Source organism: Podarcis vaucheri (genome assembly GCF_965113315.1).
Source record: "Podarcis vaucheri genome assembly, chromosome: 15".
Classification (NCBI taxonomy): Eukaryota; Metazoa; Chordata; class Lepidosauria; order Squamata; family Lacertidae; genus Podarcis; species Podarcis vaucheri.
In genome coordinates, this window is record NC_138753.1 from 27571873 (window position 1) to 27596454 (window position 24582).

A 24582-nucleotide genomic window follows, 5' to 3' on the forward strand; every position below is an offset into this window, starting at 1 on the left:
AATCAGAAGGTTGGCGGTTCGAATCCCTGCGATGGAGTGAGCTCCTGTTGCTCTGTCCCAGCCCCTGCCAACCTAACAGTTTGAAAGCATGCCAGTGTAAATAAATAGGTATTAATAAGGCGGGAAGGTAAACAGCGTTTCCGTACATTCTGGTTTCTGTCATGGTGTTCCGTTGCGCCAGAAGCAGTTTAGTCATGCTGGCCACATGACCTGGAAAGCTGCCTGTGCACAAACACTGGCTCCCTTGGCTTGAAAGTGAGATGAGCGCTGCAACCTCATAGTCGTCTTTGACTGGACTTAACCATCCAGGGGTTCTTTACCTTTTACACAACCACACACCTACTGCTAAGGCTCAAAATGCAAATGATGTACAAAGGGACCTAGGGAAGGCCCCAACTCCTCCCAAACCATTAGCTCCTAATTTATTACTCCTCTGCTCTGTCAACACATCGATGCCTGGAGGATTCGTTCAGCTTCTTATAAATTTTTACGCTTATCCTGGTCCACGTCTACATTTAAATTGGGGTTGGTTGGAATGGAATTTTATTAAGATGATCTCTGTGCTGCCTTTTGATCCAGAACAATCCTGAACGGGAGATACAAATAAACTGAAGCTGCTTCTATCCCAAACACACACAACTGGTATGGGGTTTAGAGCCAGTATAGTTAAAGAATGTCAGAAGCAGGACCTGAAAAACCAGGATTCAAAACCCAGCTGGACCATGAAGCTCAACTGGGTGATCTCGGGCCAGTTACTAGGCCTCTCAGCCTAACCTCTCTCACAGGGTTGTTGTGAGGTTAAAAATGGAAGGATGAGCACTATATAGGACACCCGAAGCTCCTTACAGCAAAGATGGGGAATGCATGTAGGAAGTAGGGAAAATAAAATACCTCATTTCAATTCAACTGGCACCCAATGATGGTTTCCAACCGCCAGCATCCAGGGCAAAGATGGTGAGAGGTGGTGAGAGATCAGCTGGACTACTTAGGTGTGCTTCACACCACCTCCCAAACCCCAATGGACTAGAAGTCTTTTCAGTGTTCCAGAGAAAAGGAGGAAGATGTCATGAGAGATGGCAATGGTCAACTGCTTGTCTGCATGCTCTTTACTTGTTTTACCCTGCACAAGCTAATTTTCTAGACTGCTCCAGAAGACAGGTATCTGAATAGAGTGTATCATCAACCTGAAGGAAGCATGTACTGGGCTAAGCCAACATCTCTGTCCCCATATGGATGTTGGCTGTTACTTTGGCCCAGTTAGGATTACTCTCAGCACTCACTCCTGCATTGCAGAAGGAGGTCAAGACATCCTCTCTCTCGTGATTTCAAACAGCATTAAATGCAGGCTAGACATCTTACACTCCAGTACTGTACCCTTTTTACTGTACCATTTCTATACACAACTAGATGCGTCTAGAAAAACAGTTGCTTAGAAGAGATCACTTAGCCCAAACCCCAAGTCCCTACAGACCTTCCCATACAACCAAGAATCAACCATGAGCCACAAGCAGGGACTGGGTGCATTGCAGAAAAGTGCTTACAGAACCAATAGCTCAAGATCACTCAGACAAGTAAGCATTTCAAAGTCCTTACCAGCAGCAGCAAAGTGTGGTAGCTTTTTATTTATGTACATCAGGCAGTAGGCACTGGCGTTCCTCAGGCCTCCAAAAGAGTCCCTCTCCAGTTCTTCCCAAGACGACTCTGTCACAGAGATGTCATTATACTTGAGCCAGCTTTTTCGGGGCTGGTTGTAGATGTAGGCCCAGTAATGGCCAGCGTTGGCCTGGCCTTCATGGACCAAGACAGCATGCAAGTGGTAAGGGACCTGCAAAATATGCACACACATACACAACAGGCTTATTTTTAGCAGGTGAAGTAACATGACCTCAGGCCAGATTCAGCCAGGCACATTCCCAGCTGTTGTGCCTGTTAAGAACTATCCATTCATACAATCCTGGCTTCACACAGAGAGGGACAGATTCTTTTCTTCCCAGAGTAATATGGTTTTAGTTGGCAGAAAGCAGTGCTTCGGAGTCGTTGTGACAAGTGTGAACTTTAAGGGTCAAAGCCCGACTACCCAGAAAACACTTGGCAGATTGACACAGAGGATTACAAACCATTTATTGGAAGAAACCAAGATTATACAACGTAACTCCACTAATATGATGGCAGAATCTTGAAACCCAAGCCTTTTAAGATGAGGAGCCAAGAGGCAGACACTGTATAATCCAGGACACACCCAGCATTTGATTCATTACGTGCTGGAGGAAAAGGGCAGAAACACCTCTAAGCATGAAAGAAGCAGCTCTCCGTCTTTCAGCAAGGTACAGTATCTGAACGGTCCTAGTAATGTATTTTGAAGGGGTAAGGAGAGAAAACTGAACCAACTCCACCAGTTATTAATATTTACAACAGCATCTACAGCTCACTGAAACAAGCACAGGAAATAGCGTAAGGTAGAAAAATGGAAAGTGCCTGTGTCTAAGAACAAGTTTTAATGAATCCCTTTAGCAATACCATTCCACAGCAAGGTAATTTCATTATTTGCAGGATATCATATAGAATCCAAATGCCTGCTTGAAAAGGCTGGGCTTTAGTAAACTAGTTTTATGTGGACAGATCAGAGAATTACTTTAGGTTCAACAATACAGTAAGATGATATTGCTTTCAAGAAAGCTGTAAATGAACTCAATTAACAGCATGCACTGGCAGCATGTACCAGTGCTAGCACAAGAACAGAAAAAACATAATCTCAACAAAAAGTCAAAATATCCTACCTGATGAAGCAAAGGATCTGAGTACATCTGGTCAATAGATTGGGAAAGCAGTGCAATAGAAGCATTCAGGTCTGTTAATCAAAACAATTCAATACTTATGTTTGATCTTGCGTTAACTGTTAAGCATTTCTAGGACACAGGCAACACAAATATCTACCTACATTCAAATCCATGCACTGCTGCATGACAAGCAGTTTCTTGCTGCCTTGAAGGAGGCACCAGTGCACCCATTCTTTGAAAGTTCTCCCTGGACAATCTTAATAACTCTCAGCCCACATGCCTCGTTCCTTAGGGAAGTGATTAACAGGGAGGGGCCTCTCAACTCCAGACATTCTTGGAAGAAACTGATTATCTAGAAGACCCACTCCAGCCTGAAATTAGGCCTTCATCAGAAGAAAGATGGAGAAGTGCAGCTCTGTTGATTCTCCTCAATCTCTCAGTGGCTTTTGATACTACTAACCACACCATTCTTCAAGAGCAGCTTCAGAGAATGACGTTGGAAGCATTGATTTACAGTAGTTCAGCTCCTATTTTCAAAACTCTATTCACACAAAGGTACCGGGTGATGATTTCGCCCAAGCATTTGACTAAAGGAGCGTCCTTGGTTCGGCTGCTGTAGCTTTGTTAGCATATTGTCCATTTTCACATTTACTGTATTTGAATGTCACATCCCACTCTGGGATTGGGTGAACAATGAAGAATGGGTTAGAAATTACTTCCATTTATAAAGAAAATAATCATGAAAATTGCCAAGGCTATTGATGTTTTGTGAAGAATACGGTTACCTGCAGAAGTCTCAATTGCTGTGGAGGTTTAATAGGCAAAAGTGTGCAGGCAGATTAAGAGCAGGCTGCATTTAAAGTATTTATTTCTTGCCTTTCAGCAGGTCTCTAAAGCAGCTGATAATCAAGTGAAAATGGCATCACATATAATAGGATACAGGCTCCTCCAGCTCAGAGTCTGCATCCTACACTTACTAAGCTTTCAAACGTCAAATGAAGCAAGCAGGTGAAATAACTGAATTTAGAATAAGCATGTTTCCATGAAAGTTGACACTGTTTATTTTGCATTGGCATGGGGCAGAGAATGAACAGCCCTGAACATACCCAATGAAAGTCAGTGACTCTAGCTCCAAATGAAAGTTGTTGTTGTTAATTTCTGTCCACCTTTCACCATAAGCTCCCAGGACCATTTAAAATACAGTAAAAGCTTACAATTTAAAAAACAAAAAACAAACGCAATACAGTGGTACCTTGGTTATCAAATTCAATCCATTCTGAAAGTCCATTCGACTTCCAAAACATTCAAAAACCAAGGTGTGGCTTCTGATTGGCTGATTAGCCCCGGAAACGATACCGACAGCCAAAATGGGTGTTTGGCTTCCGAAAAGCATTTGCAAACTGGAATACTTCCAGGTTTGTGGCGTTTGGGAGCCGATTTATTTGTCAACTAAGCCATTCAGGAACCAAGGTACCACTGTAATAGGGAGGGCACTATCTGGGCACAAACCTTTTATGTCTTGTTCAACCTCTTCTCTCCATCGTTGCAGGCAAGCCACAACAAGACTTATTTCATCCTTTGTGATCTCACGAGGGACATGGTCTTCTGGCACCTTCACAGGAAGTCTGGGAAACTGGAGGGGTTTGTTGTTTGGTTCCTGGTGAGGTGTGGCTAGGGCAGAGGCTACGTCCTTGGCACTTTCAGCTTGTGTTACTGTCACCCTATTAAGAGAAGGATAGAAAGATAATCAATGCTACAGTTCCCAGCAAATGGAAACCAACACTTCTCTGAACTCAGCAGCCACCTAATGAGCTATAGTATGATGCTTTTTTGGCCAAAGACACCCCCCCAAAGAAGCATACATCAAGTTACAACAATTTGAATCGCTGACATGTTATTTTTCTCATTTTAAATCAACCCCAATGGAAAACCAACCTTTGTCAGAATGGCATCACTCAGCTTTCAACCAAGTCCTTCATTGGAAATATGGAAAGCAAGGAAATGGAAAGGATATATAAAAGGATCCCAAGATTTCTGGAGCCAAGGTGAGGCTGCAAATGATATCTTAGGAAAATCAGTTCTTTACCTGCTTTGCGTTGGAGGAGTCTCTGAAGTTTGGCATTCAGCTACTGGTGTCAAGTCTTGAGTGCAGGGGGCAGCCCCAGGCAGCCTAGTACCTGCAAATTCAAGAACATACTGCAGCATGTCTGGCAAAGGGAAGCGGCTGGCACCAGAACCGTATCTTGTGTACCTAAAGAGAGTAAATCAAAGAGAATTATGACATGTTATTTATATCCTACTTTATAAAAACACCAATTAAGTTTATTGAATCCCTGTATACTTTAAATTATTCTAACGGGATCAAAGCTACAATAGTTTTTTAAGGAAGCATTAGCGACCAATTGGGCTTTCCCTTTAAATATCTGGCATATGCCCAAGTACTACTGTAAATCTAATTTAAATTTTAACTACCAAGAAAAACTGCATGATAAACTACCACTGAAAGTTGGATTCTATAACGTCAGGCATAATAACCCAAGAAGGAAGAGGCATCTGTTTGTAGGCCTTTCTAAAAGTCAGTCAACACGCATGGAGACCACTTCCTTGAACATAAGATGGGCCCCAAAACAAGCAGTGTTAATTAGTGCAGTATTTGCCTATATTACCCAACAGTAATATAAAGTAAAAGTTATTGTTCATGGTAGAATGCCAAGGACCAGTTAAGGAACTTATTGTGTCTCAACTACAAGCCACTGTTACTCAGCCATGAGAAGCTTAACAGCCAAGCCTTCAATCCATGTCCTTGTGTGTGTGTGTCCAATGCTGGATAAAAGCTTGCCCTCTTCAGGAAATTTGCTTTGGACACATCCAGCAGCTATAATAAATGTGGCTAGATAGAAGCAGTATGTAGTCATATGACCCTTTGTGGGCTGGAGAATAGGGAGAAGTCATAGAAAGCTTTTCCTTGCCACTCTGAGAGATCATTGAAATGACTGGAGAGATGTGGAGGCTCCCGCCAAGATTGCACTCACAGATCCCAAACTGAGTGAAAAACACACCAGTCCAATGCGTTCATATTAATTACATGTGGGGAAAGGTGATATAGACACTGCTGCTCTAATCATGGACTGACCACCATACATAACAGCCTGAATATGGAAACATGAAGTTTTGTAGTTCGAAAAGCTGACCACCTACCTTTCCAATTTCTGTTGTAGAACCGTTATCTGATCCTTCAGTTTCTTGATCTTTTCTCTTTTGGCTTGAACAAGCTTTTTGTTACCATACAGGAACCTAAAGGAGAAACACTTATTTGTGTGGTCTCTTTTTGTAGCATCAATCCTCCCATTCAAAAGTACACATGAATCATTATGAAGACTGATGCAGTCATGCCAATATTACTCTAGCAGGCCTTGAGGGTAAAGCCTGATGCTCTGAGCTTTTGCATATGATACTACCAGTTAACATCTCACCTGTCCATATAAATTATCTGTGGAAATTCTAGCTTGTTGTGTATCTTCTCTGGCTGCCCAAGCGACTGATTGAACTCAAAACGGGAAAGTTCAAAAGTCAACACGGGAGGAAGTTTTGTAAACCAGCGCTGGAACACACAAAAAAAGGTTTTAGGACAGGAGAAGGATACTAGACTTTCTTCACGTAATTTTCAAGCAGCTTCAAGCAGGACTTAATCACAGAAAATATGTAAGACACCAGAGATCTCACCATATCTATCGACCATAGGAAGTCATGCGCCATACCCAGTGGGGAGGGGTGATCAATGCATGTTATTTTGTACATTTAGTTATAAGCTATTTCTGAATACTGATTTTAAAGTCAAGTTGAGCCCACCTTAAATTGCTGGGTGTGTACAAAGGCAATGTTATAGAGCAACCCAAACAAGCCTTACAATCACAACTAAAAACTGCCAAGTTGGAAACTGTTTCAAATAGACACTGAGCAGAAGAGTTTTCTAGCTGCTGATATTAAAATCCACAATGGAAATATCCTGTCAATGGTTCCATCTTCTAAGCTTTTAATAGCCTTCTGGCATCTAGAGCTAGACAAAGCTTGCACGATAAAAAATAAATAAATCACACCCTCTGTTTAGAGCTATTTGTAATTAGTTGGCCTGATGCACTTTTTAAAAGTTATCCTAGTTGCCACAACTTTTACCTTGGCAGTTGAATGTAACATAGGGACATTAAAAATAAATAAATCTATGTTTCTTAAAAAGCAATCCTTATTCTTTAATCCTACAAAAGCTGATAATTTAACTATAGACGAGAAAGCAGAACTAACTCCTATTAACTGAACAGAGTGAGAGCATTCCTGACTATTCCCAACACATCAGCCTCCTAAAGCCTTCTTTGCAATGTGAACAGAAAGGTTCTGATTTAAGATGCAGTTCTAAGATGGCTGGAGATATACAAAAAAGACATAAAGGGTTAAGTAAAAAATTGCCTCTGGCTAAGATTTTTGCTTTTAAGCTTCCTGGGATCCTAAACTACGGAGCTGAAATCACTCAAGATGACTTGCCTTACAGTGAAGCCCTGGGAGATTAGGTGGGTAATTTAGAAAACCTGACATTATTTTCAACATAGAGCCAATCAGCTCTATCAAGGAACATCACATGCTGCAGAAGAAAGTGCCAATATTGCACAGATGGACCTTAAACAGCAGCAGAGTCTCCTTTCATTCAACTGCCTGCCAGAATGCAAAACTTTATTTTTCATTCTTTGCCATGTGTTCATAAACAATTCTTATAAAGAGAGATGCTTTAGGAAGTTCAAAGTAGTTCTGAACAGCTTTCAAATATGTCTAAGCAGCATATGATTGGGTCATGATTTAAATCAAAAAGCAGAAAGAGCAAGATAGGTGGAGGCAGAAGATTTTTTATTTTTTTAGGATGAAAATGAAAAGTGTAGTGTACACGAAGAGGGAAAAGATGAATTACAAAAAAAAAGCATACCATAAAGTTAAGAACTGTACTTTTACCCTCCGAAAATATGGAGGCAGTGGTTCCTCCCTACTCGGGTACGGGTAGGCTTCAATAGAAAGAGAAACACTTTATCACACTTACACATAATAAGCAGACCCTTTTACTGCAAGGTAAATGCTGGACAGGTTATGTGGGAAGTCAGCAATTATACAACCCAGGCATGCTAGCTTTGATGAACATGTCAGCCACGAAATACTGTACACTTAACTATTCCCACGTAAAATGTGAGCTTCACAATACTTTTTACAATTTCTCATTTGGGATCATGTTTGTCTTTTCTCTGTTGCCTGTAAGTAAAATGGATGAATCGTGTAGAACTAACCTCTTGCCCATACTTCACTGACTGATTAGATGACGACGGTTCAGTCTCCCCCTCTACCATGGCGCCTTCCAAACATCCATGCAAGTTCTTATAACCATTTACCTGCAGGGGGTACTGGCCAAATGTCTCTATTTTGGAAAAGGTCTTGCCTGAACATGAAAGGAGAAAAGTCAAAAGCCAGCTTTTCATAAAACCAAGCACACACCAGAATATCTCTTTACAGATATATCTAGATATTGCAAAGAGGTTTTTATTAAAGCTAAGCCAAACAAGGGTTTTGTTTTGTTTTCAACTGACTGGTCAATATAAACATATTACAGTTTTTAATAAGCCTTCAACACAGTGCAATGGCTCTATAGATTTTGCTGGGAGCTGCCCAGAGTGGCTGGGGCAACCCAGTAAGATGAGTGGCATATAAATAATAAAATAATAATTCTTATTCTTTCCTACTTTTTCCTGATTTAGGGCCAATGTTAATAACAAATTTGGGAATATTGCAAGTATTCCTTACATTCTCATCGCATGTGGATAACATATGAGGATATTAGTTTTGTATTTTTTGGTAAGTTTTTTTTTTTTTTTTTTTGGTAATAGTCAAGATTAGTGATAGTTCTCTCGTGAACATATAAACTTCCTAGTGATGCAGTTCACCGAACCTTCCAAGGCAGGGAGACTCACACATTTCTGCATATGAGTGAACAGCATGCATGACTGCTTGCTTCAGAATTTAAGAAGTAGAAATCTACAAGAACAAAATATTGCTGTGAACCCACCGTCAATTCCGTGGAGTGCTCCTGCTCAAGGCTCTAGCCCTTGGAAAGGATCTTCATAACCATGGTAATTGAGCACTTTCATTAATTTCAATAGTAAGCTAATGTGGATATTTAAATGTCCCACTACTGACATAAGAGGGAGCTGCAAATGCTTAATTTTGCTTGGACTGCGGCCAAAACAGACCTATCTGCAACAGTGCCCAGATAGAGTCCAGCTAAGGACACAAATCAATGTAAAGAGGATTAAATTAACCCCACGTCTACCTTACCTTCATGAATACCTTCAGTAAGGAAAGTTCCATAAAAAAGCTGAACCATTGGGTTCTCAGATTTGTCCTGTGAGTTACCACTGCAGAAATCAATTAATCAAATAAAGACATGACAAATTCATTGGACTCAGGAATACAAAGTGATTTTTTTAAAACAAAGACCAAGGCTTTTATCAACAATCCTTAGGTGCCTGAAAATGGAATAAAATGACAGGGGATATGTACTTGAAATATGCAGTTATCAATTTGTTAGAAAACAATGGTTTAGGTCCCACTCAGACAGGAAACCTTTGCCAGGGCTGCAGATGAGGGAATCATGTGATGGAATATTCCTCTATATAATAGATTCCATGCTCCACCCAAAACTAGCGTTTTACCAAGGCAGGCAGGATAGAACTGTTCTCCCCAAATAAACTAGTCTTCTACAGGCAGGGAATTCGTCCCCCTCCTCTGTGAGAAAGCATTTCATCCCGTGAGCTTTCTCCTGTGGTTTAAAGTGACATAGCCCAGAATATTCAGAGCCTCAAACACTGTTTCAGATACTCACATTCTGCTATACTGACTCTAGCTATTATGAAAATGATGCTTTCCCAAGTTTCAACAGACAGTTTAGCTACAAAAGCCAACTATGTCAAGCTCCTAGAGTCATAGGAAGTTGAACAGGGAGCTATTAATACAGGCAACTTACATGATTTGGAATGCCCCATTTGCTTAGAAAGTTTATCATGTATTGAAATATGAACTAGAGCTTCTTGCTTAATTCAAGATGTCTTCCCCACCACCTAAACAAGCTGCAGCACATGGTAGGAAATATTGTTATAATCTCACAATGTTAAATGCTACCCTATTCTCAATGGAAAGAAGGAAAGGGAATTCAATGATGTGTCATATACCAAACTTATTGTTCAAGTTTCTCCAGACTCACTTAACGTTCACAGCCAGCTGAAAAGCATCCTCCAACCAATCCAGAAGTTTGTGGGTGAACTCACTCACATCTTGCTAGAAGAAAGACAAGACACTTAATGCCAAAATGCTAATTATCAGCAAGTTTAGTCTGTTGTTTTTAGCAACTACTATTTTTGCATTGTGTTTGCAACAGAACCCACTGTTCCTATTCTTGTGAGCTGTAACACAGAGACTGACTGAATACATGCATAAATAAAGAGAGGCATTTCAAGGCACATATGCACAGGAAGAGCCATCAGACTAATGCAGAATGCGGCAGCTAGACTGGTGAATGGGAGTGACCACCAAGACCATATAACACTGGTCCTAAAAGAACTACATTGGCTCCCAATAGGTTTCCGAGCACAATTCAAAGTGCTGGTGCTGACCATTAAAGCCCTAAACAGCCTTGGCCCAGTATAACTGAAGGAGTGTCTCCACCCCCTCGTTCAGCCCAGACACTGAGGTCGTGTGCCAAGGGCCTTCTGGCAGTTCCCTCACTGCAAGAAGTGAGATTAAGGGAACCAGGCAGAGGACCTTCTTGGTGGTGGTGTCCATCAGATGTCAAGGAAATAAACAACTATCTGACTTTTAGAAGACATCTGAAGGCAGCCCTGTTTAGGGAAGTTTTTAATGTTTGATGTTTTATCGTGTTTTTAATATTCTGCTGGAAAACCCAGCCAGATGGGTGGGTTATAAATAATAAAATTGTTATTATCATCACCATCACCATCATCAACACACTAGTTAGCCACACACAAACCACTCTGATCTTTTAGCAGAGGCCAACTAAATTTTGACAAGGTTCTCTTCAAGCACAAGCAAATAGGTCCAGGATGATTCCCAGAATCCTCATAAGGTAATAGTTGGGAAAGGGGGAAGACAAAGGGAAGCCTCCTGCCCCAAGCCACTTTAAGCACGTCTTCATGGTGGGGCTCAGGGACTAGAAAACATCCCATCTAAGATGTAGGGAGAGAGGTTGAGATGCCTCTGCTATGGTTTAAAGTCACACACCCACTTTATAGATCACAATCAAGGTTGGTGGCACAACCATCCTAATTACCTGCTGCTCCTCAAGTGAACTGAACGCACATCTGAGACGGTCCAGGGCTGCGGAAGGGTCTACAAATTTACAGGGTGTTCCCAGCATTAAAGCAAAGAGATACTGAAGTTCCTGCATGAACGCGATGTTCCTCTTTTTCTGAATGAAAAAGCACAATGAATTGCAGAAATGACAACCTGAGCAATCCATTGTAACAGGAGCTAGCATTTTACCAACAGAAATAGCACAGAGGTCAAGATTGCTGATGGCAAAGGCAAGGTATAAACAAAGAAAAGGACAAGTACTGGGAAGCTGCCCATTTAGTACTCAGGGCAATATTCAAGGAGGCTGAGAAGTTTGGAAACATTGAAAGTATGCAGTTAGAGAGCGTCTAATGTATTACAATGCAAAAATGTTTAAGAATATTCATACACAGGCCCATACTCTGCCTGAAATAATAAACTAGATATTGAAGAAAACATGATACCAGCTGTGGCAAAACAAACCAGCCTCAAACTCTGAAGCCAGTTTCAAACCAAGTACATGTTTTAGATTCATAAACTTATCAAAATCAGCCAGGTTCATTCTAATTTTAGACAGTACAACTACAAGAAAATGAGCAACCTGACCTTGTTCAGACAGCACTTACGCTTTGGTTTTGACAATTTTCCAGTACGCTCTCTGGAAGGGAGTAGCTAAGAACCAACCGGCGGAATTCTGGCAGCTGGAAGAGAGACTGACAAAAACCCTTAAATTAAACCACTGCCTCATCTGATCAAAGCAAGACTGTAATTGGATCTCAGTTCAGAACACAACACTCTTTGTAGGCCAGCGTTCATGATAAGTTCAAAGGCTATGCATTTCCTACACATTTTTTGATGTCACAGAAGCATGTACACTGTGCAGAGACAAACTGCTGCTCTGAAGTGGACCTTAATCATGGCAACAGAAAGATGTCGGCATGTGCTCAGCTCTCCCACTAAAGCCAGTGAAACATACAAAGCACTCCCAATCCTACTGACTTTTAGAAAACATCTGAAGGCAGCCCTGTTTAGGGAGGCTTTTAATGTTTGATGTTTTATTGTGCTTTTAATTCTGTTGGGAGCTGCCCAAAGTGGCTGGGGAAACCCAGCCAGATGGACGGGGTATAAATAATAAATAAATTATTATTAATACCATTATTACTGGACCCCATGGCAAATAGGCATCGGAGAGAGCGTGACACCATCTTCTCCCATGAGAAGGCCAGGGTCTCTCTCTCTCACACACACACACCAACTCTTATATAAAAAAGTACTGGTTTATTTAAAAGTACTTCAAAGGCACTTAAAAAACAACAACCCTAAGCAGTGTATAAATAGTATAAAACATCATAAAAGCAGCATCCAATTTTATGGATCAGGGAAAGAATGTACAAGGGTTCTTGGGCTTTTAACTCCACCATTTGACCAGCAGGAAATAGCTGACTCCGTATAGGAAACATGAGGTAGTCTTGGGGCAGGGGAATAGAGCAATAATGACTGTACTCACTCTAATTGTGTGCTATGCTATACCCAGGGCAGTGAAGTTGTGTTATACCATGCCCCCATGGCAGTCAGTTTGTGACGAGTGCCCACAGCACTCAATCACAATTTGAATGTACCTAATGGCTCAAGTAATCTCAGAGTCCAGCAACATCTAGAGGGCAACAAGTTCTCCATTTTGCCCCGGCAGATGGCACTCAAGAACTAGAGGCGCCATCTTACCTGTATGACTGCACTGAACCAGCAAGTATTTCCAATGTTTTTCATCCCTACTGGCCAGTCGCCTGCTCTCCTCCACTCACTCTGGGCAGCAGCCTCTCCCCAGACATCACACCGTTTCCGTTTGGACCGATTGTTGCTTTCAGCCACACTTGGTTCATAAACTCTGCCAGGGAACACAAATCGACAAGTCAGCGACAAAAATTACATTGTATTAGGGTTGTGTTCACACAAAACTCCCCATGTTTCTGATTGGAAAATGCAAAACTGAAGAGTAGCTATATTTAACCCATCCACAATTAACAGGATCGGCTGTTGTGGTCAGCTGTAGAGGTGTTGTGGCAGGGCACACCTTTGTGGGCTGATTTTTGATCATATTCTGTAGGGATCAGATTACATTATCTGGGATAACAATGGAATGCGGCAGGCGGAAGACCAGACTGTGTGGGAGATGTACAAGAGGAGAACATCTTGCTGACCTGAACACAACCTGGGTAAACAGTGCCAATAAAGACCATTCTTCGACAGTGTGATAAAATATAGTCCAAGGCGCTTCACAGATACTAAGGGAGTAAATATGGCTATGACACGGGTATCTGCTACCCCTTCTGTGCTGACTGGTGTATTGTTTTACTGTTTGGTTGTTTGCTGCCCATGGATCCTTAGAAGAAAGGGCAGGATAGGAACATGCACAAAGAAAAGAAAAAGGCATAGCACAGCATACACATTCACTGTTGCATCTGGATCTTTCTCTACAACTTGAACACTTGGAAAATCAAGGGCTCCAGAAGAAACTGCTTCCTGCAGATTAGCTTCATCATCTTCTGTTGCTTCAGCTGGACCTGGAAACCAAAGTGGCTATCACTATTTAAGTAGAGTGAAGGTGCCCCTCACAAAACCAGTCCAAGACACAGTATTTTACTGGTTTTCAAACAGGGAGGCAACAGTATAAAAGCAAAACACTGCATAGGCATTTTCAAACTTCCTCATCTGATGCTTTCCAAAAGCACTGACAAAGAGAAACTCCAAACACCACCTAAACACAGAGGCTTTCTATGGACAATTAAACTTGGACCATCATGTTAAGACAATGGTTTTCAAACTCACTCCAATGATGAGGACACACATCTCACAGATGGTCAAAGCAGTTTAATCCAGATTTTGACTGGAGGACTGTGTGAAACTGAAGTGTCTGGAGTTCTAGATGAGGGCCTGGCTTGCAGCCAGCCACATGTAAGCTCATTTCCCATCTAACAGAATTAATGTGCTCTCATCCATGTAAGCATATAATTACAAAAACACTGTTCCTATTGCTATCTCATCGCAATGTTTCCGTTTCAATCTATTGCCCCTTCACCCCATCATCATAACAATGAAAATGGAATGATCAAGCCTCTTCATCTAATCCAATTGTTAATGGGTCCATACTTGTCTTTCATTAGCCCCAGCAAAGTGTCTCTATATAAATGGGAGCCTATAGCTCAAGTTTTCACAACCTATATATAGCATTCCCAAAAAATGCATCCAACTGTGGCAAGAATATTTCAGGTAAAGGCAAGAAGTCACCTACTGGTTGCCTGATTTTTGCCAACTGCACTTCCTTCACTGTCAGATGGTTCTGCAGCAACGGCTTCTTGCCCTGACTCTTTAGCGTGGTGTTCTGTGAGGAAACTAACGGCTTGAATTAAGTTTCCATCAGCAGCCTAAGGACAAAGAACAAAGCATTTGTGCAACACGGGAAGAAAATATGTATAGGACAAAGTATTTCAGGTCAACAATTGCTTATGCAGGACACTCACTGGAAAAATTAAGATTTAAAGTACAGTACAATTCCCATCCTGCCCTGTCTGTACACTATTCTATAGAGATGTGGGGTCCAGCTTTAAAGAAGGGCAATGAAAATGAAAAGAGCATTTCAAACAGGAACCACAATTTCATACATGCTCCTAAAAGGGTCCTATTATATCCTGTGCTAGGAGAGGCTCAGTAAATGGTAGTGATCCTCTCCGGAAATGCAATACAAGTGCAAGATAATGCCCAGTAAAAAGCTCTCTCTGCATTCTTCTTATTCGAACTTGAAGCAAATGTGACATGTTTAAGATGGTGCTTTTAAAGGTCAGGAGTGGCAGCGTGGACAGCTGTCTTTATACTGTTTTTTCCTGGCTTGAAGCAATCCCTTTGGGGAAACATGGCTGCCTCTGCTGGCTCTACTGGGTCAACACAAAGAGTGCCAAGAGCACAGCTAGAACACAGGCAGAGGCAGAGGAAAAGTGCTTGGTGAGCAGGTCTGACATTCATAGTGCAACAACCAGTGCTACCAAAATGGCAGAAGAATACTTACCTTCAGGGCTGTGTGGAGGAACAAAGGATCCTGAATGCCTGTGATCTCTCTGAGCTGGTTGATGAGCACATTGCCATTCTACAGTCACACGGGACAAAGAAAGTACATGTCAATAAGGGAATAACAAAAGAATACTTACAGTGAGGCAATACCAACATTGTAGACCAGCCTTCTCCAATCCAGTGCCCTGGTGATGTTGCTGGGCTACAGCTCCCATCAGCCTTCACCATGGCCACACAGGCTGGGCTGATGGAAGATGGAGTCTATCAACATCTGGAGGGTGGGTACCAGGCTGGGGAAAGTTGAAACATCAGCACAGTTCACACATGAGCTAGAGCTAATGATTCAATAACCATGCATACGCCTAAGCTTGAACTGTGAAGAAAAAAATTACAATCCCTAAATCAAGATTTACATCCAAATCAAGTGACCATGGTTTTTTGTTTGTTTTGTTCCTAAACCATGAACTGTAGCCAGGGTTTGATCTTGGCTTATCAACTGCAGTTTGAGAAAAACACATCACGCCCTAGGCTGGACATGCAGCTAAGCCAGAAAGTGTGGTTTGTTTCTTCTGCATACAAGGAAGGAGGGCAGACCAATGGCTCTATGCGTGAAGCACAAAAAGGGAAAGTTCAATGGTTGCCTCCACAGGTCAATGTACCTTTCTGGACCTTTCTAGATGCAGACATTTGATCACCTAGACATGCCATTAAGCATTCTGTCCAACTCAAAAGTTTACAGTCTCCAAATACCAGTAGACATCAATACATTTAAATGCAACATGTTCCATTTTATGCCTCAGTGAAAGCTAGCTCCTTATTAGAAAGGAGCATGTGCCCTTTAAAGGAGGAATTATAGCCACGCCTAAGCAATACCAGTTCAAATATCCCTTTACCAGGGCAAGGGACCAGCAGTCTACATATTTATTCTACCAAAAAGCAGCAGCATATGCTATCAGATGTAAGCAGTCCAGGAATTTGCAGGGGTTTGATGAGGAGCTATTTTAAGCTGGCTGCACATGCCATTTAGGTTTGTCATTTCTCACTTACAACAAGGTGCCAAAGATATACAGCATGCTAGACCCTCTTCAAACTGCCCTGTAACCAGTTGGCTGGTGGAGTTAGCATGATCTAGCTTTTCTCTCTTAAAAAACAGAGACATAACCTTGCCAACTAAGGTCCGTATAGTTAAAGCTATGGTTTCCCCAGTAGTGATGTATGGAAGTGAGAGCTGGACCATAAAGAAGGCTGATCGCCGAAGAACTGATGCTTTTGAATTATGGTGCTGGAGGAGACTCTTGAGAGTCCCATGGACTGCAAGAAGATCAAACGTATCCATTCTGAAGGAAATCAGCCCCGAGTGCTCACTGGAAGGACAGATCGTGAAGCTGAGGCTCCAATACTTTGGCCAGCTCACGAGAAGAGAAGACTCCCTGGAAAAGACCCTGATGTTGGGAAAGATTGAGGGCACAAGGAGAAGGGGACGGCAGAGGACGAGATGGTTGGACAGTGTTCTCGAGGCTATGAACATGCGTTTGACAAAACTGTGGGAGGCAGTGGAAGACAGAAGTGCCTGGTGTGCTCTGGTCCATGGGGTCACAAAGAGTTGGACACAACTAAACAACAACAACAACAACAACAACAACACAGCTTTTCTTCACTCTAGAGGTTCTATGAAGTAGGCAAGCAGATTATAGAGTAGTTGCATAGCAGCATCTAGGGTCAAATTACTCCAAATTGGTACCCTTGGATGCGAACGGGATCCGTTCCGGAGCCCCATTCACATCCTGAGTAGAACATAAGACGCGGCTGTGCGGGTCGCGTTTCGCTGCTTCCGCGCATGACGTCATTTTGAGCATCTGTGCATGCACGAGCAGCGAAACCCGAAAGTAACGCGTTCTGTTACTTCCCGGTCGCCGTGGAGCATAACTTGAAAACGCTCAACCTGAAGCACATTTAACCGAAGGTGTGACTGTATAATATTCTACACTGATAAATTTCCACTCAGGTAATGAGAAGAAAAAGAAGTCAGGAACCGGGTCTCATTAATTCCCAAGGGCTAAAAAGTTATCTGGTCCTTTTTATCAAAATATGAAAAAGGCATGCAAATTCACCTATTAACAAACCAAGCTGGGCCCAAATACCGGAGATCAAATAGCTGATTTTCAGAAAAGTTTGGCTAGCATTCAGAAAGGGTGGATATTCAACATTTTTAAACAGCAAGGAAAACAGGTAAAAACAAACTGAATGGTAAAGAACCCCCTTACTCAGATACTGGCAATTATGAATCTCACAGCCAGAGTCCCAGAAGGAAATTAAAATACAGTTTAGGAATCATTACATTATACATAATTATCCCACTCTCACTATGTGCACGCAACCCCTTTCCCCCAAAAAGGGTATACTCCAGATGCAAAGACATCATTCAAGTTCCAACTTATTTAGATCAGTTTATGTCCCTAAGGCACCCTGTTAAATTATTTGTCAGGAACTGGTTTCTTTTTAAAAAACAAATTGAAATATTTATAGGCTGCCCTTAAGGGCCGAAATTCTCACCAAGACAATTTCCAAAAAATATCAGAATAGAACACTAAAATCAGCACTAAAGAAGCATCTAGCTCAATAAAATACTAATCACGGGAATATCATTCACTGAGTGTCACACACAACTCGTCAACATCCAATGGCACACAGCAAGTCATTTTTGTAATACTGGGAACACCATCATTCTGTGAAGATGTTACAAGCCTGCCAAAAAGCTGTCTGCTCCTCAGAAAATAATTTGACATCATCATGACAGATAATTAAAATTAGTATTAGACTATGATTAATATTCACTGTAACAAGCAACTGTAAAAGGAATTTCATTACCCAGAGGTTTAGTAAGTTTTATTTTAAGTTCAGTGACAAAGCTAACCTACCACTGGTTGGTCAAACCACATTGGTAGTTGTTACTAACTATTAGTGAAAACTATGTACTTCTGTTTAGAAGAGTGAAGGCCAGACCCAAATATGGCTTTGTTAATCTTTTAAAAATCTGTAACAATTATCTATCTTTCTTTCTTAAAGGAAATTTCACCGTTTCATCCTGAGTATTCCATTTCAACAGCAAGTTATACATTTTTGACAAAATCTTAGTTTTATGTTCTAACAGTTCTGTTTCTAATTTTGATTTTTCCACCTGGAAACCAATTTTCTTATCCAAATTATATGTATCCATTATCTGATAATAATGAAGCCAGTCTCACACTTTGTTTTTTAATTTCTCAAAACTCTGCAATTTCAATCTATCTCCGTCTTGTTCCAAAATTTCCCAATATTTTGGCCATTTGGCCTCCATATTGAGCTTTTTCAGAGCTTTTGCTTCCATCTGTGACAACCACCTTGGAGTTTTATTTTCCAGTAAGTCCTTGTATCTTATCCAGACATTAAACAATGCTTTGACTAGGAAACATCTTAAGTTCAAGTAAATAAAAATATTTATAGTTATCAGATTCACAAGCTTCATTTGGTACCACAAAATGGGTTGCCAGGCCAAAAACAAATCCTGCTCATCACCTGTATGTTTTATCTAACTTTATTTTATTCATTTGATTTATATCATGCCCATCTCCTGAAGTGGCCCAGGACACATTAAAAAGCAATCTAAAAACAGTTCCTTCCAACGATCTTGGGATGGCCAAGAACAGTATATTTCAGTCATCTGAATAAATATCCATTCCCGAATAAAAATGAATGTTTTAAAATTTCTCCTGAAAGCCAATGGTAAGAGATAGAGAAGTTCCTCATTAGGGATGACATTCCAAAAATGGTAAACAGACACTGAAAAGACCCTGTCAAAGGTCAACAACCAGGCAGCCCTGAGTGGCACCACCACCATTAAGGTCTCACCTGCCAATTGTAGGGTCAGACATAGTGGATAGGCTTCATACGCAAGGACTAATACTTTGAATTTGGCCTAGTAGGTCATTGCCAACCACTGTAGCACATTCAGGACCAGTGACCCCATAGTCCAATTGGGTTGCCCCACTTAGCAGCCTAGCAGCAACTTTTCCCACTAAGTGTATAGACATCTTATCCTGACATAAATGAAACAAAGACAGTCTTAACAGGAGCAAAAAAGTCATATGTACCACAAATTTAAGGGATGGTTGTATTACCAGGGCATCACCACCACAAGCAGCAATCCAACCACAGGGTTTGCTACCTATGTACAGATAAAGTCACAGCTACCTTTTTCAAACAGCACCACTAGCAGCAGCACATTTCAGTGTGCAAAGTGGATCTTGCTTAGCTGAATTTTTGCCACTGAAATCCACAAGGCAGAATCAACAGATCTGCAATATTGCTACGTATCAGAGCGAGCTCATGACTACTGCTTGCCGCTTGCCCAGCTGAACTTTCCTATAAAAACCAAGCAAAGTCTTTACTACTTTCACTGGGCCCAAGGTCCTCAGAGAGTTCTAGAGCAATGTAAGAACACCACCTTAAAATCACACATCTAGAATCCATTTAAAGCAGCCATAAATTTTAATTATCCCCCTACCCACAGTGATGCAGGAACGCCGAAAGGGGATTCTGAGGAGCAGCAAGGGAGGTTCATATCTATAAATGTCAAAGGTGCACGAGAAACGCAAAACCCAGCTGACGAAAGAAAAGTGTATACAAAACTAACAGATACACCATGAAGACATGCATCTCTGAGGTGTGTGAAAGGAAAAACAGCAAGCAAGTATTAAGATACTTTAAGTAGTTTAGAGAAGAGCGGGGCTTTCCCCCCTCCCCACTGGAAAGCACCAGAACTCAGTTCAAGCACCTCTCAGGTGGCTGCCACTGCCATTATAAGAGAACAAGGGTGAGTTACAGCATCTCTTTTTCTAGAAAAATAGCACTTTTAAAAAGTGTCTGCAGGGGAGGCAAAAAACCCGCCTCATCTCGCAATAAACTGATTCGTAGCACCTGAAATTTCTTCCTTCCTCTTTGTTTGCCTGCTAATGATACGACCCCACTTTCAGAGTTTTCCGTTTAGGGAAACAGAAGACGCACGAAGAAAAAAAGTCCTGTAAACCCATAAAGGCCCTCCTCTTCTTCTGCCACTTACAGCTTCATCCATCAAGTATCTAGGGCGCTCTATTTAGGGCGCTCAAAGCACACTTCTACACGCAATATTGAACCAGGAGACTTTTTTGTGTTTACAGGAAAAGGTTATATAGATAGGTGACCAGCGATGAATATAACAGCAATAAATAATCGCAATACTAATGAATATTGCTAATATTAACGGCTATATCTGTTTATATACAGACTGAGCCCTGGGGTTGGGTTTTTTTTCTTTTTTTGGAGGGGGGGAGGATAGAAGGGCAGAGAAGTGAAAAAGGTAAGAGGCGCGGGTTTCTTCCCTCTCCCCAGTGGCGTAGCGTGGGTTGTCAGCACCCGGGGCAAGGCAAGTAATTTGCGCCCCCTGACCCTAACCCTGAGATGTTGCGCCCGGTGCGGCCGGCCCCCCCCCCTGCACCCCCCACGCTACGCCACTGCCTCTCCCCAGTATACCGTCGCGGGTGGCAGACCAAGGTAGGCGACCCAACTCGGACTCTCTCTCTCTCTCACGAACCGCCCCACCCCCAGACAGGCCCCCAACCCCTCACCCGTCCTTGGCTCTCGACGGCAGCCGCGCCCCCCTCCTGGGCCTGCTGCAGCTCGGCCGTCATCGCGCCCGCCGCCGCCGCCGCCTCCTCCTCAGCCACCACAGAGGCGGCCCGAGCTCTCCGCTCTCCACGCTCCCCGCAAACCGCCGCCCACGCCAAGCCCCGCCCACGCCGCCGACCTATCAGCGCGCGGCAGAGGGCGACGCACGCCGCCCCTCACCCAAACGAAAAACAAATGTTTCCGAAAAGAGGAGCGCGCGCGAGAGAGAGGGCGTGTCGGGTTCGAGCCTCCTCCGGCCGCGCCCCCCCCTTGGAGCGAGGTGCGCATGCCCACGAGAGAGCTTTTTTTTTAACCTAGCTCCTCTTCCCGTTCCTTTTGGCTGAGCGGGAGCCGAATGCCGCGCGGGTCGCTCCGCCTCGCGGCCGCTTCGCTCCCTACGACGAGTCGCCTTCGCTCGAGGCGGCCGGTAATAGTCCGCATTCCCTCCCCACCCCCACCCGCTAAACGTGAGGCGAAAGTATTAAATCTCGCCCTCAGATACAGTATATTTACTTCAGTTCTTCTAATACGCTGCATTCATTAAACATTTATGCACGTCAGAATGGGTTTCTGTCAGGGTGGACTTGATTTAAATCAAATCGATTTAAATCACGATTTAAATCACTAGTCAGTAAGAATTGATTTAAATCATTAGTCAGTGAGACTTGATTTCAATCATTTTTTTCACAGAAAGACTCATTCTTGCTGGTATAATCTTAATATTTACAACCAGATGAAGGTTTCATATTTGGAATAATAAATTTTCAGAGTGGTTTTTACAGTTATATCTAAAATTACTGATTTGGTTATACTATTAGAAATACATAGACAGTTAATTATGAAATTATTGTTTATATTTGGACAACTTTTCTGCTATACTTTATTGGAAGGAGAAAGGTAATCATTTCCTCAATAGCAATTCAAACAATTTATTTAACTAAAACAATAGCATAGCATATGTATCCATGTTTGTTAACTGATGTGGTTAAACGACTAAAAAAACAGACTTGAGTTTTTGCACACATGAAAAATTTAAATCCTTATTTCCTGATGAATAGCCTTTGGACTATAATGTAACTTAAATAAAAAACTACCTTTAGATAGATTCCCCCCCACCCCCCAAGCATTATTCGGACTGAAATCCCCAGGTGTCAGAAAAGGTTATTTATGTATGCCCACTACGTGTTTTGTTAGCCCCAAAATGGAAAATGAGTGAGGTCCCTCCCAACCAAAGAAGAATGGCAACTTAAGTTGACAGAATATGCACAGCTTGCAAACTTAACCTATAGAATAAGAGAACAAGAAGAACGTATGTTTAGAGAAGATTGGAAAACGTTTATTTAATATATGGGGGGGGGGAATTGTGTACACCTGAAAACGCTGTCAGCGTTAAGATAAATTCAACAGTGTAAATAAGTTTTGATGGATGCAATAATGGAATACTGAATGGTATAGTTTTTGTAAAATATGCAGGGATTTATGATATGTAAATGAACCATGGAAAGAGAAGAAGGAATGTCCTTGATATCTTAAGGATGTAAAAATGAGTATTCTAAATGGCAAAACAGAAAATTTAATTAAAAATTGTATTCAAAAATAATAATGGAGATAATAATAATAATAGTGGTTTTATATTTTGTTTTTGTTATGTGAACCCACCTGAGACTTCTAGGTATAGGGCAATGTATGAATTCAATAAATAATAATTAATAATATGGTGTTGATCCATCCTCCCCCCGCCCCTTGCTTAACACCCAGTATGGTGAAGCATTCTAGTGGACTCAAGTGTTTTATCACTATTTTGGAACCATTTTGTTGGTTGTAATAAAGAGGCTTTGGAATTTTCCAAAATAAAAATGTCAATTTAACCCAGAGCCATGTACTGTATTGTAATCTATCTCTTTTCCTCTGCTTAGATTATTTAGTGTGTTTCTCTCTGTTAAAAGCTTATCTATTTGGCATGCGGAGGATTAGCAAATAAGCACCCCAGGAGATGACATTATCATCCCTTCTGTGAATTAAATAGTAGTGCTTCATCCCTGTCTCCTGCAGCTCTGCTACAGCACTGAGCAGGTCTCAGGTGTGTTTCTGCTTATCTTGCCAGGAACAGGCCATTGCTCACACATTCTTAAAAAAAATATTTATTGCTTTTACATCTCATTTTTCTCTCCAAAGAGCTCGAGGTGGTAAATGAGGTTTCCCCCTCCTCATTTAATCTTCACAACAGCCCTGTGAGGTAGGCTAGACTAAGAAGCATTGTCTGGCCCCAGGTTCACTCAGTGAGCCTCATGGCTGAGTGGGGATTTGAATCCTGGTCCAACACTCTATCCATTACACAACATAGTGGCTCTCTTTGCATGCGGAAGGTCTCATGTTCAAACCATGGCATCCCTAGGCAGGGCTAGAAGAGACCCCACCTACAAGCCCTGACTCTCTTTTGTACTTCCTGATGTAATTATATTATTTTATAATAATAGATTGACTGTTATTGAAACATCCCAAAACATATACTTTGATAAAAATAAATAAATATGCTTTTAGGCACCATGTGATCAGTGTGATCAGGGTTGCAAGAGAATGGCCAACCGCCATTTTGGGGAAATGTCTCCTACAAATTTAAAGAAGCTCCACGGTCTCCAAACCCATTTTTGTGGCCCAATTTTAAAATGCTGGTTTTAACCCTTGATGGCCTGGAACCAGGATATCTAAGACACGGCCTTCTTCCACATACACTGACCTGAATCTTGAGATCCACTTCAGGGGTCCTGCTCTGGGTTCCCCTATCAAGTGAAGTGATTCAATAACAAAATAATGAATCCTCCAATTAAAATCACACAACAAATGGCACCTAAAATGAAAGCAGGACATGCTGTGTTACCATCCCATCATTTATCAGACAGCAAATCACACACACCAGAAAAATCCGATTTGGCCCCCAGATGGCACTCTGACTATGCAAAATGTGCATGGCAGCAGTAGCTTTGCAAAAACTTTAAGGATAACAAATTACGGTAATTCTGAACAGGACAGGGGTATATTTTGAATATTAAAACATGCGGCAGGTCCACTAAATGGTTTCTACACACTTACCCTTTCCATATGCCTCTGGGCAGCTTTGCACTGGCTCTCAATTTGTTTCCAAAGTGCTGGATTTGACCTTTAAAACTGCCTTGTCTCACTATCCATGCATTGGTTCATTCAACAGAGGGCTTTTTCCAGCTGTCACCGCCTCCTAATGTAAGGTGGGTACTTATTGGCGACCTCCACATTATAAAATTCTCTCCCCAGATACCGTCACCAACTCTTACCCTTCAGATTCCAGTGGAGTCCTCCTAGTTTTCTCATTGTCCGGATGGACAACTGCAAGGTCTCTTCTTCCTTCTTAGGGATTGCTACCTTTAAACTGAACTTGGATGAAGCAACCCTTTAAACCAAGCACTGCCCCAGACCTTCCACTGGCTTTTATCTGTTGGTTTAACGTGCTGTCTTAATATTTACTGCTTTTCTCTATACTGTAATTCTATTTATTATTGTATCTTATTATTATATGCCACCTTGAGGCTGTTTTATGGTGAAAGGGCTGGTGGTGGTAGAAATTACATTTTAAAAGACCCCCAAACTGACCAACACATCAGTAAATGGAGCTAGAGAGTGTTGCCGCCTCAGAGCTGTCTGAGTACATTTCTCT

At 41.8% G+C, this 24582-nt stretch overlaps 1 protein-coding gene across 2 annotated transcripts in view; it reads right to left on the reverse strand.

Annotated features, from left to right (window-relative positions):
* USP28 (ubiquitin specific peptidase 28) overlaps positions 1–21007 on the reverse strand; it is a 32309-nt gene extending 11302 nt beyond the window's left edge. For both annotated transcript variants that reach the window (XM_082200877.1, XM_082200876.1), the window contains exons 1-16: positions 20855–21007; positions 15211–15288; positions 14440–14572; positions 13594–13711; positions 12873–13035; positions 11777–11863; positions 11149–11286; positions 10066–10139; positions 9141–9220; positions 8099–8247; positions 6251–6378; positions 5976–6071; positions 4864–5028; positions 4287–4498; positions 2778–2848; positions 1594–1825 (exon numbers count right to left, since the gene is read on the reverse strand). In XM_082200877.1, the coding sequence (XP_082057003.1) occupies positions 1594–1825; positions 2778–2848; positions 4287–4498; positions 4864–5028; positions 5976–6071; positions 6251–6378; positions 8099–8247; positions 9141–9220; positions 10066–10139; positions 11149–11286; positions 11777–11863; positions 12873–13035; positions 13594–13711; positions 14440–14572; positions 15211–15288; positions 20855–20917 (1987 nt within the window). In that variant the 5' untranslated portion in view covers positions 20918–21007. The remainder of the gene's footprint in view (positions 1–1593; positions 1826–2777; positions 2849–4286; positions 4499–4863; positions 5029–5975; positions 6072–6250; positions 6379–8098; positions 8248–9140; positions 9221–10065; positions 10140–11148; positions 11287–11776; positions 11864–12872; positions 13036–13593; positions 13712–14439; positions 14573–15210; positions 15289–20854) is intronic.
* Between the last annotated feature and the right edge of the window lie 3575 nt (positions 21008–24582).